Raw genomic sequence first — 20,399 nt, 5'->3', positions numbered from 1 at the left:
TCCCACCTCCCTGCTGGCCTTCTCTGATACCATCCAGGCAGGGGTCTGGGGACACCTTATTGCAGCCTCAAGAGCAGCAGTGTGGGACTTGCGGGGATGGGGCCACAGTGTTTCCTGTGGGGTTTGGCTGGAGAGGAGCAGTAATTGTAAGTCTTATCTTTTGCTCAGTTGCCCCTTTCCTGGTCTTTGGCTAGAGGTAGCAGGCTTTTGTTGGGGGTTTTTTGGTCTCTACCCATTGGTGTTTCTGTGTTGCATTTCTTCAGCTCCAAATCTGGGATCCGTGAGGCCAAAAGATCAGTCACTCCTCAGGTCCCCAGGTTCCTAGCCAACCTGCCTTCTTCCTTCTGCCTGAAGAGTCTCTTTATGCTTGTTTTATATATAATGCCCAGGAGTGTTAGTTGTACTTAGTGGAAGGACTAGAGAGAGAGACTTCTATTTTCCTGGAAGTGAAAGTTTCAGTCTGTTGAAATGTAGCTGTTCTGTCTCCAGGAGAGATTCCGCAGTGGCCTCACGGGGCTCTGCCTGTGGCCTCCAGCCTGTGACTCTCAGTCGCTTTTTGCAGTTAGGCTTCCTGGGAGGGCAGTGTTCCACTTGACTTCGGACTCCTCTCCTCTCTGTCTCGCGCCTGTTCCCTGCCCAGTGCAGGCAGCCGTCTTCTTGGCCCATCTGTGACAGCTGTCAGAGCGTCTGTGACAGCTGTCAGAGCGAGCAGCTCGTCTCCCTTTCCCGTGTGCTGAGCCCAGCCTCCTAAGACCTCAGCCTTCCTCTTGAGAACAACTTCTTGGTTTAGTTGCTGTCACCATCCCCCTTCTCTTTTTAGCTTTCATTTTCCCCCCATTTAGACCTTGACCCCTGTGCATGGTTTGAGCGGATCCTTTCTGAGTTGTTCCAAGGGGGCTTGTTTGCACCCAGCAAAGGATCTCTCTTCCTGTTGACACCAGCTGTGGCTGCCTGGCGGCAGCTCCCCTTACCTTCCGCCCTGTTCAGGGTTTTGAGACTTTGCCAGCATGGAGTGGGATAAAGTATGGTTTTGGTGGCATTTGCTGAATTCTGCCTTGCCAGTTACTCCTCTTATAAAGGATCTGTGGGCAGTCTATACAGTGTAATGATTGCCTTAGAGACGCAGGGCACCCCGTAATTATTAATTGGCCCCATGACCAGCAACCCCCCATTGCAGGTCTGCTGAGAGCAGGGTGGGAATCCAGGGTTTAGCTTGAGGCCCTCTTCGCCCTGCACTTCCCAAGCCTGGATCTGAGCCGTGGAATTCTGTCCCACCCTGGTCCGTGGTGTGGGACAGGACCCGGCACACTCAGGCCCAGGTCATCTTACCTGCTGGCATCTGCTGACCCAGATGGCAAGCCTGCTGCTGGGGTGGGAGAAGGGGGCGAGATGGAGCGTCTGGGGTGGATCATTCCCATCCCAGCTGCATGGAACCAAGCGGGGCAGTAAAAATGGAGCACACGGGCGTTGACTTTTAACACCAGTAAATCTTCCCCAGTTGGCAGTTTGTATTCCACCCTACCCCATTATTGGGCACATTGAGGAAAGGGGTAGATGGAGGGGCTGGAGAAGCTTGCCTCCTCTCCACGAGAGCTGTAGTTTCAGTAACTGATAATTAAATGTACTGGAATGTCATTGCTTCACCTCTAAATTCAGCCAAGGACAGACTGGAAATGCTTCCTGTAGCATCTACATCAGCCATAGAATCGGAGTGTTAGAGATCCTTCGCTCAGCCCTTCTGTTTTACAGTTGAAGAAACAAATGCCCAATTAGTGGCCAACTCAGGACTCGGCAAGATTTCTTTACTGCTAGTTATTCTTTCCAGGCTGTCATGCCGATAACCTCAGATCCAGAAGCACAGAACTGGCCACTTGCAGAGGCCACAGGCGTCATGAGAATGGACCCTGGGGTTAAATCCAGATTAATTTCAAGGGTGCAGTTAAAGTGACTTACCTTTGGAGGTCCTCATTTTTAGGGGTTGCTGATTCAGTTTAGTTTCAGGGACTTATGGGCATCATTAGGACAACATACCAAGTTTTAAATTACCTTGAGCAGCCTCCGCCGGGGCTCATTTTGAGACACACTCGGTTCAAGCAGCTTCTTCTGGAAACCATGGAGCTCACCTCGGCTCCCTTGCTCATACCATTATTATTAGCTTGCTTTTTGGTCCTGCTCTCCTCAGTGTTTAATTTTGGTCAGGCTGCTCCTATCCCAGTTTATATTTTAATGCTATTAACTCTTAATTTACCTGCCTTCTTGAGTGACTTTCATCTGAATAGATTATATGTGTTGACCACATTGCTTTCTACAGATTTGCTCACTTAACTGTCAGCTCTTATTAGGGATTTGCAGTGTAGCCGAATGATTTGGGACAAAACCACCACAACCAACTAGCACTGAGAACAAATGGTACATACAGTTATTTATGCTGTAAATGCTTGCTTTGTGTTACTTCCATTTAAGTGAGGTCGAAATGAAATGCTTTATGTTCTTATTGTGAAGTTAGAGGAAAGGGGGAGCCAGAAAACAAACCGGTGTGCTTTATTATTATTACTGTTTTTGGTGGTTGTACTGTAGACAGATTATGAAACTGCTGTTAAATGAGGCAGAAACAATTCACTTAGCATCTGGGCCGACTGTGAAGTTGACAGTGTTTTGACCTCTAGATCCGTGTGTTTCGTGCTGCTGCAGGCTTTTGGTCTGTCTGAAGTTTAAGCATAAGTAGATGCTGTGTTTACTCGATTTCTGGAGCCTTCTTCGTCTTTCCCCTTGTACATTTCCCAAGCTTTTTTCCTCCCTAAAATAGGAATTGAAACATAGAATTCTTTTTTCTTTTTTTTGAATTATTTTTTAAACATTTTTTTATTGAGTTATAGTCATTTTACAATGTGTCAAATTCCAGTGTAGAGCACAATTTTTCAGTTATACATGAACATACATATATTCATTGTCACTTTTTTTTCACTGTGAGCTACCACAAGATCTTGTATATATTTCCCTGTGCTATACAGTATAATCTTGTTTATCTAGTGTACATTTTGAAATCCCAGTCTGTCCCTTCCCACCCCCCCGCCCCCTTGGCAACCACAAGTTTGTATTCGAAACATAGAATTATTTTCCTTGTTACTCGGATAATTCCTCATGTGTACAAAGAGGATGCCAGGCTCCATCTGACGCTACCTGGATCCCTCTTAGGGCCATGATGTGCCCGTTCCCCCTTCCTCACTGCCTGCATCGGGGGCCATGTCAGGGCTGGGCAGAGGAGGCGGGTAGTTGTCAAGTATGAAGTGGTTACTTTTCAGCTTTATTTTCTTACAGCTTTCTTGTGTTACCTGACGACGGAAGAGTAATTATTTTTATTTTAGAAAGTAGCAGCTCTCTGAGCAAATGAGTCTGCCTTAGAGTAGAAATTAGCTGCTCATTACCTAAGCAATGAAAGCATTTTCCATTTTCAGGTGACATAAGTAAAATGTCAAGACATGAAAGTATTTAAGTGCGTTTTATTATACTTCTGTTCAAAAGGCAGGTACTAGAGAGTAAGTACTCTCAACTTGTATAAAAGAGTCTGAGTTTTAAGATACGTTTTCATTTCTTTGATTTAAAACAAAGAAGATGAGAGTGGTGGGGATAGCTCAGTGGTGTAGAGCACATGCGTAGCATGCGTGAGGTCCTGGGTTCAATCCCCAGTATCTCCATTAAAAAAACAAAATTAATAAAATTGGGGGAGAAAAACAAAAAAGAAGGAGAGTCAGAATCTTTTGGACCACAAAGAAATCTTGGCTTGAGGAAGGTATAGTGCAGTGGTAGGGGTCCTGGGTTTCAGTCCCCAGTACCTCCATTAAAATAAATAAACCTAATTACCGCCCCCCCCAACAACAAAAAGATTATGTAACAACAAAAAAAGAAATCTTGGCCTGCCCGCATGGTCAGACACACCCCCCAAATCCAGAGAACCGTATCCCACAGATGCTAATGGGATCTGCTCTGTGCTGTGAAAATACATCACCACTATCTCAGGAAGCAGAGAGAACTACGTTGTCTAAAATAGGTACAGTGAACAAAACTGGAGGGTGAACAGTTAGGTAAACTGTGGGTTTAAAACTATTGCTGTGACACAGGTGTCAAGGAGGAGACTGTCTGCGGCCCAGAGAGCACACGTGTTCTCAAGGTGGAGCAGAGTGGGAGCAGGTAAACGGAGATGTGGGAGTAAACACAAGAGTACGTGCATGATTATCTATGCATCTGTATGTTCGAACTAAAGATAAGAATTTATCTGATGTGATTTCCCAGTGACTGAATTCTCTCCCATCTCGGTAATTGCAAAACATGGAAGCATCTTGAATGGGGACTGCAGTCCCTCCTGGCTCCCAGTTTCTCCCTGTTCTTTCTTATCAAGGTACCTCTGTACCTAAGGTGGGTGGGGAGCCTCAGCCAATGGGAATGGATGAGTGCAAATTCCTACAGCTAGTTCGTGGTTGGGGGTGGGGTGGGGAGGAGAAGGACCACCACCCGCTCCTGGGGAGGGGCAGCCCAGTGCAGTGTGATGGGAGCATGTCCCCTCTCTCCAGGAACCAGCATGGGGGAGGTTAGTATTGAAATGCTGGTATTCGGGTGACCTTGTTACTCTAGAATGTGTTTCAGTTTTTACAGTCAGAGATTTCTATCATAACAGACACTTTAATAAAACCTCTTCTTGAATAATTTTAATACTTATTTTAGTTAATCTGCCAGTAACAAAGCCCTTTCACCCACCAACACAACCGTAACTATTGATATATTTATATGTGTATTATAAACATAAAAGCATCCAGTAGGGGAGCGTGTTTAAGTAATTCATTGTGAATTTTATATGTATTGTGACGGATATTTGTTAACGTATCTTGATGAGAGATAATGTGAAAATTCTTTTTAGCTTTTAAGGGAGCATATACTTTGTCTCCTTTTTAGATTTTCTTTTTTCTTTGTTGCTGTCTTTTCCTACATAATGAAAGCAGTGTAACCACGTTACTCGATAAAAGAGATGCTGCGGAGGGAGGTGGGGAGACATCCATAATCCTAACATGAGGGTCCTCGGTGGCATTCAGGTGCATTTGCTAATAGTACACCCCCCCCCCAGGCCCTGTATATTTTTGTTTGTTTATTCCTTGTAATCCCCACCCCACTCCTCCCTCAGCCCCTCCGGCACAGGTCTTGGAATTATTCTGAGCCCAGTTCAGATCCTTCTTCTTCCACCTGATAGCCATAGGGCCTTGGCAAGTTTCTTAACTCCCTTAAACCTCATTTCTTCATCTGTAAAATGGAGATACTATTATCTACTTCATAGATTATTATGAGAATCCAATGAGATGATGTATCTAAATGTATCTATTTAAAGGACCTGGTTCACCACTTGGCTCATAGTGGAATGGGCCCAGTACATATGATATGAAAATGTTTTGATTTTAGCATAGAAAATAGTGATTTTATTCCTAAGTAAGTGCAGGATATGCTAAGATGCCTGTGGAAATTCAGACATAATTCACTGTTGGGGTTGAATGACTGTGTGGTAAAAGTGAACGGAAGACCATAGTTCAAAGAAACAGATGATTACCTGTGATGATGTAGATGTCAACAGGGTCTTCTAATTAATACATCTGCTGATTGGTTTTCCTTGCTGTGGCTTGTTTTAACTTTTGGAATGTGTATTATTAGAAAAGGAATGCTATTTTTAAATGGTGCTTAACCTCATCAAAGCTGCCTGTAATGTTCTTATTTTGTGACTGCAATAAACATTTTATGGGATAAAATTTGTATTTTAGTCCTTTCAGGAGAGAACCAAGAAAATTTTCAAGCGAGCTTCTGATTTTTCTTAGTCTGAGGTCCTCAGAAGTTTAAAGCTTAATTTGCTTAATTCAAAAGCTGAAAGAATAAAAAGTCTTTTTAAAATGTCATGGTAATTCTGTTGTCAGTATAAACGGTCATCTGATCTTAGCTGGAGTCTTTATTTTGAGGCTTTCTTTAACCGACTCATGAAAATTATACATTTTAGAAGATAGTAGATACTTGTTGCATGAATGCCCGAATAGTATTCAGACACGTTTTTATCTTGTACTATGTTAGGTTTATTTTTGGAATGGAAGTAATTATGTCCTCTGTTTACATTTACTTGAAGTCTTGTGTGTTTTAAAAATATGCCATGTTTACTGCTAACATCTAAGGGGATGAAAAATACGTAGCGTGTTTCAGTTTGTTCTGGTCAGTTAATGGTGTGGAGAGCCCTTTCCGAAGAGGATTTCAGTCTCAGTTTTGTTTTATATGTGACTAGATTTTAAGCTCTGTCAAGTTTCAATTTAATGTATAAATTTATGTATCTGAACTTGAGTTTGTTGGTTTTAATCATAAATCATATAATGGCCAGTTCATCCACCTAATGACCAATTCATGTGCAAAAAAAAAGCAACTAATAGCTGTAGCCATTCTTCTGCATTTCTGTATTTCATGTCTCAAATGACTGAAGACAAAAGAGAAGAAGAAACTGGTTTAGCCTCTAATTAATTTTTAATATTTTGAAGACAGTGTTTTGAGTTGTGGGAACTCTGACTCCTGTCAGGATAGATGCCCATAAACGTGCAATTATACATTAAAGTTGATTTAGAATACCTCTTCTTCACACTAAAAAAATATAAAAGTAACAAAATTGGAACTGTACCTAAAGCTGACATTCTCCTTACGTCGTACTTCGGGGTGAGCCTGACTACGTAGTGCATGTTACCTGTAGTTCACAGGGTAAGGAATTTTACACTGACCATTTAACTTTTCAGTTTGCTTTTTCCTTGGGCTTAGAAGCAATTGCCGTGGTATTTGACATGACCGATGTATACTTATTCTGAGGTTTAACCAAGCTTCTCTGTGCGTTAGAAAATAACTTCGTAGGACCAACCCTGTTTCCCCCTTTGGTTTGTCTAGAAGACTTGCACTGTCTGCCAGATGCTGCTTCCTAACCAGTGCAGCTACGCCTCCCACCAGAGAATCCATCAGCACAAATCTCCCTACACCTGCCCCGAGTGTGGGGCCATCTGCAGGTCGGTGCACTTCCAGACCCACGTCACCAAGAACTGTCTGCACTACACGCGGAGAGTTGGTTTTCGGTCAGTATATCGTGCGTTCACTTCCGTGTGAGTAAAGCTTGTTTGCGTAGAATTCTGGGCACAGCGTTTTGAGTGGTCCGTGCACATCCTTTTCAGGGTCATACGGTGATACCTCGATTAACAGATCCTCTGGGAACCTAGCTCGTTGGTAGTAGGGTTGATCAGTGTGGATCCTGTAATGCAGTATTGGCCCTCTGGTCCACCGCAAGCCAAGGGTAAATGGAGCCTGTCCTTCCAGGCGAGAGTGTGCATGTGGCGAGCTCTCGCCTTGACTGACTGTTGCAGCTGGTCCTTTCTGCACCTTTTCCAGCATATTTTTGCTGTGCTCTCTGCATTTTAACCCCTGCAAGAATTCCATGCGTTTCTGTACCTCTGACTACTTCCTTTCCTCTAATCAAAATAGAAAGGGTGTGATGGTCCCTTACTTTGACTTTGTCATGTTGAAGTGTTGGGTGTCTGTCCTTTGCTGTCACTGCTCTTTGTGGAAGAGACTCCTGCCCCAGATCACCTTCCTTTGTCCCTTCTTCCCATTACCTGAGTCTCCGCTCCTCCCTCTTTGCACATGTTAACTGCGACCCCTTTCACTGTCGCCTGAGGCTCTCAGAGGTGTCTCTTACAACATCGGACAAGTCTAATGTTAGTTTAGCTAGCACTGAGTGATGATGTATTTGAACTTTATCTTCCACTTTGTGACCTTCTGAAATACATTCCTGTGCCTTTTGCATTTTGACCCATTGAAGGTGCACCAGGGAAACATGTCATTGATACACAGTGTCTTTGTTAATAGAGGTATTACTGTATTGTGTGTCAGTCTTAAACTTGAGTGTCTGGTTGCCTGGTATCGTTAGTTAATGTTAGTGATTTTCTTTTTTAGTTGTAATACAGTTATGATATTTTATAAAAATGAAGTCCAGTTGGTATGATTAACAGTTTTCTTTCATTCAAGTTTAGGTTACAGCATTACCAGTTCTTGATGTTTCTGTCCATTTTTCTAACACTAAGGCGTATGTTATATTTTTACCTCCAGACCTGTGATGCACACACATTTAATGGACTGGATTCTACCCTAGTAGAAAACCTTTGGTTTGGAAATTCAGAAACCAGAGTTTTTTTGTGCCAGTTTTGCTGCTCGTCCCGTGGGGCATGTGTTCTCTCTGCGGCGTGGCATCCGTCTGTGAATCCGGCCCAACGCTTGCCCCCATCTCCACGTATAATCCAGAAGTGTGCTCAGTGCTCAGGAAGAATGTTCCATATTGACGGTCCCCTTTTGAGTCCACAAAATTCATCCACAGTGATGCTCTGGTTCTTATCCCATAGTTTTGAAACTGTTATTACTGGAATCTTTGTTTTATGTAAAAAGCAATTCTGCAGCATTGTACGAGTGCTATTCTTTTAATGGACGCTGAACTTTCCTCATTCAGTTGATTTGTCTGATACAATGAAAGTAAACTTTAAGTTGGAATGAATAAAGGAAGTAAGACTTCTATAATTCTAGCTACTCCTGGTATCTTTCCTAAGTTAAAACAGCTCTGCTGGCGGGCTGGCAGTGACTAGCTCACTTGGAAAAGCCCACCCCTTGCTTTTCTTTTCCGTTTTCCCCTCGTTCACAGAGTTGCTTAAATTTGGCACTTTGATATTTTACTAAAATTTCTGTGTTCAGTATAGATTGTTATTTCCTGCACGCGAGAGTGATGAGAGCTGTAAAAACACCACGTTTGTATATTCTGAAGCCTAGTTTGTGTTCAGCTCTTCAGGTAATAGAGCAAAGTTTGACCTTACTTTTTTTTCCTGTTGTTTCAAATAATGGTCCAGTCTGATACCTGGCTGGGGTCCAGCAGCCCCTTGACCTTGTATGTGTTCCCCTCCTTTTTTGGCTTTCTAGTTTCCCCAGTTTTTTGTTTTTCTTTTTAAGCCAGGAGAGCATCTCTAACACGGCCCTCACGCCGCCTTTGCCTCTCCTCGGTTCACCGTGTCTTGTTCGCCCTCTCCTTGATCATGTTGCATCTCCCAAATACGGGGGGTGGGGGTGTCCCTGCTAGCTTCTGGTGATTTGGTCAAAGTCGAGTAATTCCCTGAAGTTTCCTGGATCTGTATCTAGAAAAGGGAATTACAGAACTGTATGCAGTAAACAGTTTTTTTTTTTAATTTAAAAAAAATGAAGAGAAACTTGATTGTACCCGGAACACAAAGGACTTCAGCTGAATTAAATATTTATTAATAGAACTGGGTTTTTAGTAGTGTTAGGATGCTGTATGAACCCTTCAAATTCTGCTTCTATTTGTCTGTCCTATTTATCTTCTGTTTTGGCCTCTGTTACCCATGAACTTTTTCTTCCACTTGTAGGCAGGTATTTTACAACTTTCTCTTCAGTTCTTTTAAAATTTCCCGTTTTCTTTCCTCACATTAAGGAGGACTTTCCCTTGGCTTCCATGTGCTCTTTGGACCAAGCCTTAGCCACCACTCTCATCAGCTGTAGATTCTCTAACTTCCTGTTTGTTTTCTTCAGGATTGAATCTTCCTCTCACTCCAGGTGACTTCAGAGAATTAGCCTTTCCTCTGTTCTACTCTTGATGGGGAAAATATTTTGTTTATGATTCATGATTATTAACAGGTCCTTCTGTTAAAATAATAGTAACCCGTCTGTTTTTGCTTTATGTCATCTTCCTCTTTTAGAGGAATCATCAGCTTCTAGGGTTGAGAAGGACTGAAAAAATGATCTAGTCCAACTCTTCTCATTTTACAAATGAGAAACCAGCCCAGAGAAGATCATTAACCTGTCCGAGACAACCCAAGTTCAAGTTAACTCAAAATCGTTTCAGTGAGCTTGGGTGATTTTATTGCCTGAAATAATAGTTCCAGTAAATTGGACAGAGCAGCTTTCCGTATTTATTCTCCTGTTGTTTAGTGTTTTTAATGTGCATGCTGCTGAACACTATGCCTTAAGTCATTTAAAATGCTCATTTTAAAGGCATCAACTATGATTTTATAAAATACTGGCAAAGCTTAACATGGCACACTTTGTAGAACACACACAATTCAGAGCATGCCACTCTTTGTGACTTTGGAAGCAGCTCCCTGAATTTGGAGGGAGGTTCTAGGACACAGGTACCTTAGGTTAACGTAGGTGTCACTGAGTGCTGCCCCTGGAGTGCAGCCTGTCTGCAGTCTTCCTTCCCCAGATCGGCTCTCACATTCACGTCCAGGAACACGGTTGCCTGGTGTGTGAAAGGTCTACCGAGAGAGTTTTTAGGTGTGTACAAAGGATAGCCAGGTGATCAGATGGATGCACTATAGACGTTGCTGAGAGTCCTTGCATGAGAAGGACGAGGTTGTGGAGAAGTGTCTCTAAGTTCTACTTTGTTTCTGTAGGACTAGATTTGAGTGAGGAGTGAGCTGATCATCAGATTATTAGAAATTCAAGAAGAGGTTAGCTGGAGAGGCAATTTATGTAGAGAGGTTGGTTTTTTTCAGAAGTTCATAATTCATGTCATTTCTTAAACAACTTTAAGTGTAAATTTAATTCCCAGGAGACACACTAGGTTGTTGACATTCTCTGTAAACCCCAGGTATGTTCACTGCCTGAGTGTGTGCAGGACGTGGGGGCCATGGCTGGGGAGCAAGTCTTTTTTTGTCCCTCTGTGCTTTCTGTTGATGGCGTGTAGGATTAGGGAGCAAGGGTTTCTTCCATTGGAAAAGCCATTTGTGTGTTGAGTTCCCCACAGCCAGGAGTCATGGGGTCTTGCTGTGCCCCCAGCCCTGACATGGCCCCACATTCCATTGGTGTCACCACGGTCTGGAGTCTTGACATCCTCCCTGTGACTTTAAAGATGCTTAAAAAATCATCCATTGGAGTTTTATTTTTCTTCTTCATGGTCTTCCTTCTCAAATACATAAAAATAATTTTTGACCTGTTATAAATAGGAAACAACCCACACACTCTCAAAAAGCCACAAAAAACCTAATAAAAGGGCTGCTTAAAATACATTCGTTTTACACAGTTGCATGTGTTTAGTGGTCTCGTGCTAACGACCGCGTGTTTATTTTCTGACAGATGTGTGCATTGCAACGTTGTGTACTCCGACGTGGCCGCGTTGAAGTCTCACATTCAAGGTTCTCACTGTGAAGTCTTCTACAAGTGTCCTATCTGTCCAATGGCGTTTAAGTCCGCCCCAAGTACACATTCCCATGCCTACACACAGCACCCCGGCATCAAGATCGGAGAGCCCAAGTAAGTCCTGCTGCCTTTTCACCTGGACTCCGCTGCTTTATTAGTAATTCAGAGGCGGTGGTGGTTCTGCGGAATAAAATTTAAGATACGAAAATTTATGCCACTGTGCAGACTTTGATGCTATGAGAAGTAGAGCTTAGAGCTGCCTAAACCTGTCAGTACAGCCCAGGTGAAGTCTTTGTCCAAAAATATCATTTAACTATTAATGCTCTTGTCAATTTTTATTAAACAAGTGAATATTTATCAATTTTCTTCTTTTTCTTAAGATGATTTTAATAGGTTCCTGTAAGACTAAAAACTTTCATCTTTGCGTTTTTCCATAGTTTCTTTCTTATAGGATACACTTTTCCCAGTAACACTTCTAAGATGAAGTCAACTTAAGACACTGGTTCCTGAATTTAACTTCCTAGCCAATATAAGTCCTTGATTAGTAAAAGTAAACTTCATTTTTTGCCTTAATCTCTCTCTCAGTTTTGTCACACTTTGCCTGGTGATTTCGAGCTTAGATCCTTTATTATATTCGTTTCAAGTGTAGCACTCTGTCCCAACCGAGTGTGGGTATTTGGATCTGGTGTTCTAGTTCTTCTTTCCCATCCCCCCCCCCCCCCGCAGTTCCTTTTCAGGCACTTCCTCGGAACCTCCTTTGTTACCATCCAGTTATCCTGCCGTGCTCTCAGTCTCGCAGATGAGATCAAGTTCAACTTTAGGTTTGGCTTTCAAAGTGCCTCCCCTGCCAGCCCCACGCCCCGGGGCGTCCAGCCACACGGACCGTCTCACTGCCGCCACCGGCCTGGGCCCGTGTGGACTCTGCCTTTGTCTGACTGCCCTCACTGTCTGGACTGCCTTCCCTCCTCCACCTGCCAGTTGCCCTGTCCGTTTCCTCCTGCGTTGTAACCGGGGAGTCTGCTCTGCCTTCGTGTTTATCACTATGTCTGTGAGGTTCATGACACTTTCATTTGGGCTTTTTTTTTCTTTTTTAAAGCGTTAGCACCACTTTTAATTTTTCAGTAGTTCCTATCCTATAGGAAAGTTGGAAGAACCCCGTGGAGAATTCTTGCATCCCCTTCACCCAGATCCCCCAGTTGTTGGCGCTTCTGGCATTTGCTTCATCCTTTTATTTTCTCTCTCCCTTTTTTTGTTTTGTTTTGGTTTATAGGTGACATGTTTTATTTCAAAGCGATTATATTAAAAATTTTAAAATCATTTTTCTTTGTCCTTAAAATTGAAGTTTTTACCAGGATATGCTTCTCTCTCTGCTAGTTTTCTTTGCTCTCTCTGTCTCTTTCTCTCTCTTTCTCCTATTTAGGAATAGTGGGGCATCATGACATAAATATTTGAGTGTGTTCTTCCTCTCCTCCCAGAAAGGACACCCGTTTGTGTTACCACTGTCGGACCAGTGTTGATTACATTACCACCCACTCCATAGATCCTGTTAAACTTTTTCCAGTTATTCAGACATTGTCTTTTTTTTCCTTTTTGGTTCAAAATCTAGTCCAGGAGCACACTTTACATTTAATTATCCTGTCTCATCAGTGTGCTTCCATTTGGAACAGTTGCTCAGTCTTTGCCCCTCTCCTCCAGCAGAGGATCCTGGACTCATGCTGAGGGGGACCCTCCTTCCCAGTCCGCCACTACTCTCTGAGTTGGACCCAGAATAACGTACCCTTGGCAGGGAGCTTCTCTAACCGCGTCAGGGACACTCGGTGCCCAGCTGTCTTTCTAGTGACGTTAACCTGCACCATCTAGTCAGGTTGGTGGCTGCCAGGTTTCTGCACTGTGAAGTCACCATTTCCCACTTGATATTTCCTAGTAGTTTGTGGGGCCAGTTCCAGCATCACCCCAACAACCTGTTCCTCAGATTCCTCAAAAAAATGCCTAAGTAAACAGACTATTTCCTGTTGTATACTTTCTATGCTGTTTAGTAGAAGACAACAAAGTGAAACAGACGAGACTGGAAGGGAATGCGGCGTGAATGAAACAAGCCGTGCCATTTTTCATGAAATTGTTATTTCTGAAAATGTAAGACTAGAATCCTGAGAAAATTCTTCGCCTAGCCAGTAAATCTTCATTCTTTTCTTGAGGGTATTTTTTTTTTCTTACTGCTACATGCTGATTCCAGAAAAATCAGGAAATATAAACAAGCAAAAGAGTAAAAAGAATAGGTGTATTACCATCCGGCAGAGATGATGACAGTTGCATGCCCTCGGTTCCTTTTCTGTGCCCTCCTGGAAGTTGTGGTCATACCATACCATACATACTGCCTTGTGACCTGGTTTTTTAATTTGCGTGACGATCATTCCATATTGTTGGTATATCCCACATCGTATTGTGTCCACCTCATAATTTTAAAAAATGTGAACACTGTTGCTCTTATTTAACTACTTACTTTACTGGATGTTTGGGCTGTTTCCAGCTCTAACAGTGAGGAAACGTGTATCTTTGCCACACCCGGTCGAGTTAACGATGACACGTCTGCAGTGCAACACCTTTGGGCCGAGTGATGAAGTCCTGTAAAATTTTGTCTGATCTTAAGAAACACCTTCTTCCTCGGTCAAGGGTGCTTGTGCTCTGGGCCGGGGTGACTGCCACGTCAAGACCTTGTGAAAACATGGGTCACTCATGCTAATTACAGGTCTAAGTCTCACGTGGAAAAAGAGAAAAAAGTTAAATTGGTAATTTTTTGACAGAAAAATACAAAGCGAGGTCTGAAGGTTATGTGAAAAGTGCTCTCTCAAGAAGACCCCGCGAGGAACGACAAGTGCTTTCAAGAGGAAAGGCGTTCCCTTTCTTAGCTTTGCCGTGGGAATATCAGACGAGACCTCAGCTTTTCCTCTCCCAGCTGACCGGCACCTGCAGTGTTTCTCTGCCATTTTCCTGAGCTGCCCTGATGTTTTGTGCCTGTGCTCATGGTCCTTCAGAGGAAACACAGGTGTCTTCTAGAGCCTCCCTTAAGTACCAGGGCGACCTTACTGAGAAAGGGTGACCCTGGGTGGGCAGCCGTGCCAACAGCGACCCACTGAATCTGCAGGAGGTGGAGGTTCGGAGCGGCCAGTCCAGGTCTTTTCATTCCCGCAGCCTGCGGGCCGGCAGAGGGTGCCGATGGACGGAAGGAGCTGTGTCCGGAAGGCTCAGAGCTGCTGAATCAACTTAAAGAGGCTGCTCTTTGTAACATACTAGGTTCGGATATGGTTTGCAGTGGACAGTTTTAAACCGTTTAGGGCACCATAGACATTCAAGTGTTGCAGCAACATTTGAGTTGTGAATTTTCTTTTATGCTCCTTTATTTTCATGTGTAATTGCTTCCTGGCGTGGGACTTTCCGTGTTAAGAACAGGTACAGAAATGTTGACATCTTCAAGTGTGAAATTGCCGCTAACTCTGAAAGAAGACTTGAAACAAGTAACAGTGTATTTAGACATTGAGTGGGCTGACTTAGTTCATCAATCAGATCCTCTTTTTCAAGTTAGGGTCCCACCATCAAGCTGTGTTCCTTGTCTGATCTTTAAAAGTAGCTCCAAAAAAACAAGAGTACTTTCGTTCTGTGTTAAACTAACTCACAAAGGAAGACCTTGTCAAAATGTGTGTCAGCTGTAGATCTGCGAGTGATAAAATGACTTCTTAGCAAATGTGGTCCAGTGCCTCTGCACCCAAAATGTTAAGGTTGAGCTGCACTAGGGTGGTGCCAAGTTCCTTTGAAATCTGTTTTGCTCTTTTTATCCTATTTGTTTTCTTGCTATGCTTCTGCCTCCTGAGTTCTCGGATGTGAAGCAGTAGTTCCTTCGGGTTGAGAGATGAGGGCTGACTGACATTTCCCTGCACGTCTTCTGTTTTAGAATAATATATAAGTGTTCCATGTGTGACACCGTATTCACCCTGCAAACCCTGCTGTATCGCCACTTTGACCAACACATCGAAAACCAAAAGGTGTCTGTTTTCAAGTGTCCAGACTGTTCTCTTTTATATGCACAGAAGCAGCTCATGATGGACCACATCAAGGTGAGTGCACATCTCTTATGTCCTTTACCTAAATTGCAGATCCATCCATCCAGTCATAAATCAAGGCTGAGCTGCAGATTGTGAGAAAGCATGTGCGCTGTGGAGGGAAGGGATGGATGCTGGTGTTCGGTAATGAGTAATCTGCAACATGCTGTCATTATACGCTCACTTGACTGAGCCCTGATCTGAAAGATCAATGCTAAGTAACAAATGCATGCCCTGAAGGAATAGTAAAGTTTTAGGGTTTTTTTTTTCTGTATGTGAAAATGACTATGAAAGTTACTTTTTTGAGAACTGTGTGTTACACAGTATTTAGAAATAGACAGGGACTCTGATAATGTATGTTAATTCTTACAAATATTAGTGTGCTTAGAAAAATGAAGATTTTTCCCTTGGAATTACTTAGGCAGTTTACATTATAATTGATGCCCCTGGATCTTTTAGTTGTTTTTTTTTTTCCCTCTATCAAGGTTGCATGTAAAATGACAATGAAATGTCCTGGATACAGCACAGTATCTGGCACCTATTGGGTGTTCAGTTAATGAAATGAATAAATGTCCAATTTGAACCATCCACTCTCCAACCCCCCAAAGGGGAACCCAAATCTCTTTATAGCCTTTTAAGCTAAGGACAGAGCTTAGTCCTAGCCTCTTAACTGTCCATTGTGAGAGGTTAAGCAGTTTTATTCCTGTGCCATTAAAAGATATCCATCAGCTCTGAGATTAAAGTGTTGTCTTTTTAAAAAGAGAAACAATAGACCCAATATTATCATGAGCTCAATCTCTTTCTCAGTATTTTTTTCTTCAATATATATATGATTTCGATTTATAAGAAAAGGTCAGCATAAAGAGCAAATCAGTTCTGTAAATTCTTCTGATCTCATGTTGGTCAAGTGAATGGACTATATTAATCCTTGAAATTTCCTGTGTCCAATGTGTGTGAGCTCAGGAAGCGTAACCAGCCGTCTCCTGCAAAGGACTTAGAACTTCTGCAGAGAGGTGTTTCTATTCTCAAGAGAAGCCAGGGGAAAGTAGTGAGGGTGTGGTATCACTGGGGTGAACAAAGTGCATGGGAGAAATGTTTCCTCATTCTCACTCTCAGTACAGTAAAATCTTAAGATATTTTAAAGGTTTTTACTAAAATTACAAAATTATCTTGCTAGTGACTATTCATTTAATGAACGATCAGGAAAAACTGAAAACTGCTAATAAAAACATACAGACATTGGAATTAGACGCAACTATTTTAATGTACTATAAATGGGGTGGGGGGAAGTGCAGGGGAAAGAAAAGTTGCTTCTTAAGAGGCTTTTGAGATAGTTGCTTTCTGGAACTCACCTTTGCATTTGGAAGTGGGGTCATCGGGGTTTGTGGTTAGGGTCTTCCCTGTGTTAATAGTGAATCTGGAGGAATACAAGTTTCCAGGAACTAGCGACTGAAGAGGAGTGGTAAAATCCCGTGGCCACAGGGAAGAAAAATTTGTTTTTGTTCATCCAAACCTTTGCATGTCTACACGGTACAAGCACAATAGGAATGCTCACTTGTGTTCTTATTTCAAGTATGGTCTATACATTTAAAAATACTATCCTGCTTTTATGTGTTGGGGATGGATCCGATAGTTTTAGAGGTAACCCTGTTTTGTTTTATTTTTTTACATTTTAAGATATGTTCTAGCTTGTGAATTTATTTACATTGTCTGATGCCTGTGCTGTTCAGTTTTTTCATGAGGAAGAAATTAAGAGAAAGGAGACCGGGAACAGTGTTTCTCCACATACAGATTTATTTAGAGGTAGATTTTTATTTGCCTGATTCAATCCAATTTTTATCATTTCTTTGTTCTACAAAAATACAGATGTATTCTCTGTGTAGGACCCCTGTGCTCCATGTTGGCATCTCCATTAAAATCAGCTTTCAAGAGGGTAGGTATAGGTCAGTGGTAGAGCACATGCTTAGCATGGATGAGGTCCTGGGTTCAATCCCCAGTACCTCCATTAAAAAAATAAATAAATAAAAATAAATAAACTTAATATCCTCCCCCCTAAAAACAAACAAACAAAAAAAAGGGAATAAAAAATAAACTTTCGTTATAAACATTCAAGTTACTGTTACAGAATCTCAGGAAACATCAATTCAAAAGAATTGTTATTTCTTATATTTTAAAAAGCCATTTGTCCTTAATAAATGTTCATATTTTTACTTACAGTGTAAAAACAAAATGAGTAAATGGGACATTCTCATTTTTGCACACATTCTGTTCTGTTGCCACAGCAGAATTTTTTTTACTGTTTTTCTGGAGTTTCCGTAGCATGATCAGTTACCTTAGAATACTTCGATGCTTTGCCCTCTCTTCAGCTATGTAGTTAGTGAAAATGACTTTGCCTGGAAACATATGAAAAATTTATCAAAAGATTTTGGGGCTTGTTTTCTTTGGGTTTTAAATGGCTAAAAATGTAAAAACGTGGCCTTAGTTTTGAAAAAGGCCATTTAAACACGGAGGCCTCTGCCCTGCGTGGTGGGAAAAGAAGCTGATGCAGGTGATGCAGGCGATGACTGTGTAACGAGCCTCAGGTGAAGCTGAGGCACGTTAGACAGCCATCTCAGGCCTTTTTTTTACAGACAAGTTCAATGATTGTCTGGGGAGACTGTAACCTCTGCTCGTGAGGAAATTACAGAAACCCCTCTTCTTCCCCTGGGGTGAGACAGTCTTGAAGAAGGTTGGCTAATTCTTGGTACTATTCAGAGAAGCGCCTGCCTTGAGAACGTGTGACGGTGACTTTGCTGAAGGAACAGTTTCTTCCCGAACACGTGGGAGGGCAGGAGCCCAGAGGTCTCTGCAGGGTGGGCTCCGTGACCTGGGGACTAGCCGTGCTAGCGCGAGGGAGGAAGCACGAGTGTGTCCTGTTGTGTCTCTCAGGAGATTCAAGAACTCGGAGCCACTGATAAGAAGCGCAGGCTCTCTCCAAGGATAAATTGTACCTTGAGGCACAGACTTGCTTGCTCTTTTGTTTTGGACTCCCTGCTCCCAGAACACAAACAGCGAAGCGGCTCATCTGCAGGATTAGACTGCACTGGTTTTACCCAGTACAGTTTGCAAATCTGTGCGCTGACGTTGAGACCATTGAGGTTACTATGTTCATGATAATAAACAGTTTCAAAAGACTTTTTGAGCAACTACTCTGTATAGTTCACAGGTCTGGTTGCCGTCAGTAAGAAGGGACGGATTGGGGTAGGGTATGGGGAAATTAAAATTACCCCAAATTCCCCCAGCAAAAAACCTAAACTGTTAGAAGTGTTCCAGGAATGTGAAGGGCGCTCAAGGAAGGGAGAAGGGTTTGCTGTTAACTCGGTTTCAGGTGTTGGTTAAAGTCCACGAGCAAAGGGCCTTGAGCTCTTCCCAGTAGGTTCGCCCATTCAGACCTTTCCAGGCAGATGTGAAAATAAAATTATTCTTACCTGGAAATGGTCTGTTTTCTTGATATACTAAGAAATATTTCTGAATGTATAGAAAATCGTATTGAAACGTCTATAGTGTGGTCAGATCGTCCACGTGTGCACTCGTTTAGTGGCGTGACTTGTGAAAGGTGTTTCTTTTCTTTTTATAACAGTCTATGCATGGAACACTGAAAAGCATTGAAGGGCCTCCAAACTTGGGTATAAACTTGCCTTTGAGCATTAAGCCTACAAGTCAAAATTCAGCAAATCAAAACAAAGAAGACACCAGATCCATGAATGGGAAAGAGAAATTGGAAAAGAAATCCCCGTCACCTGTGAAGAAGTCAGTGGAGCCCAAGAAAGTGGCCAGTCCTGGGTGGACGTGTTGGGAGTGTGACCGCCTGTTCACGCAGAGAGACGTCTACATTTCGCACGTGAGGAAGGAGCATGGGAAGGTAAGCAAGGCCTCCCCTGTTGGTGTCGGGAAGAGCCTCTGAGACCTGTGTGCTTGCCTAGCTCTGCCGGTGGTTAGTAGGGCAGCCTCAGAAATCACTCATTGTCTCTGAGCCTCAGTTTCTTTATCTATAAAATGGGCTTTTCCAAGTCCTTCCAATTGTGTTCTGTGAGGAACCAAGAGCCACAGTGAAACTAAAGTGGAAAACATTTGAACTGACCTCTTAGCTCGATGTCAAATAAAGAAAGGAGAGAAAGAAAGTGGGTGTTTTGGAAACCATCTGAACCATTAGTAACATTTGTGTGACTTTTGTGATTCTTGCCTGAGTTTGGAGTCAAAGAGGGACCTCATTCTCAAACTACCCAGGGGAAGCGCTATATAACTCAAAATCACCGAAAAATCTCTGAATGTGTTTTTTCCTTTTTAAAGTAGTAAGTATACGCCTCTATCTGATAAGGATTTTTTTTTTAATGCCCACTATTAGACTTAATAAAACTGGCAGGATTACTTTTTAGTGTTATCCTGGCTATCTCACAGTTGGTTTGTTCCAGTTTGGATCCAAAGAGAGTCTGCTTTACATTCGGTTGTTGTGTGACTTAAACTCCTCTTATTCTCTAGCAGCCCTCGTTTTATTTTATTTTTTAATGTGCTATTAGTTTGTGGGGAAAATTGGGTTTCATGTCCTGTAGATTGTCCCCTGCATCTCTGGATTTGGGTAGTTGCTTCCTTTTGACATTGCTTAATTTGTTTCTCTTCATCCCATAATTCCTAGAAATTGGATTAGATTCAGGTTGAATTTTTCAGATGGGAATACGTCATAGGTGCTGTATTTTTGTTTCACATCCCGAGGTGCCTAATACCAGCTTGTCCCACTTTTAGTGACACTAAGATCAGTTGGCGGATTCAGATACATTATACTTTTAAAGGAACCATCTTATTGCTTTAATTTAAGCCAGTAAATCATATAGTTATTCTTGGAGAACATGTAAAAAGTGCATGGGAGTTGGTTTCTAATTAGTCTAGACTAGATACTTGAAAACTTTGTTTCTGTATTATTTACAAATTAATTAAAAGCACTACATTGTAATCTCATTTATGCTGTGTATTTGAGGTACTCATGGAGCTAGCATGTTTGACCTGTCATCTGAATAGTGTAAACTTGAC

General features: G+C 42.4%; 1 protein-coding gene across 11 annotated transcripts in view; it reads left to right on the top strand.

Annotated features, from left to right (window-relative positions):
• ZNF532 (zinc finger protein 532) overlaps positions 1 to 20,399 on the top strand; it is an 84,330-nt gene that overhangs the window by 47,953 nt on the left and 15,978 nt on the right. For all 11 annotated transcript variants that reach the window (XM_072952133.1, XM_072952127.1, XM_072952125.1 and 8 more), the window contains 4 exons: positions 6,946 to 7,127; positions 11,179 to 11,355; positions 15,188 to 15,350; positions 18,955 to 19,236. In XM_072952133.1, coding sequence (XP_072808234.1) covers positions 6,946 to 7,127; positions 11,179 to 11,355; positions 15,188 to 15,350; positions 18,955 to 19,236 — 804 coding nt within the window. The remainder of the gene's footprint in view (positions 1 to 6,945; positions 7,128 to 11,178; positions 11,356 to 15,187; positions 15,351 to 18,954; positions 19,237 to 20,399) is intronic.

The sequence above is a fragment of the Vicugna pacos genome, chromosome 30, assembly GCF_048564905.1.
Source record: "Vicugna pacos chromosome 30, VicPac4, whole genome shotgun sequence".
In the NCBI taxonomy this organism is placed as follows: Eukaryota; Metazoa; Chordata; class Mammalia; order Artiodactyla; family Camelidae; genus Vicugna; species Vicugna pacos.
Note: the sequence above shows the minus strand (reverse complement) of the source record. Positions and strands in the feature narration are given on the sequence as shown.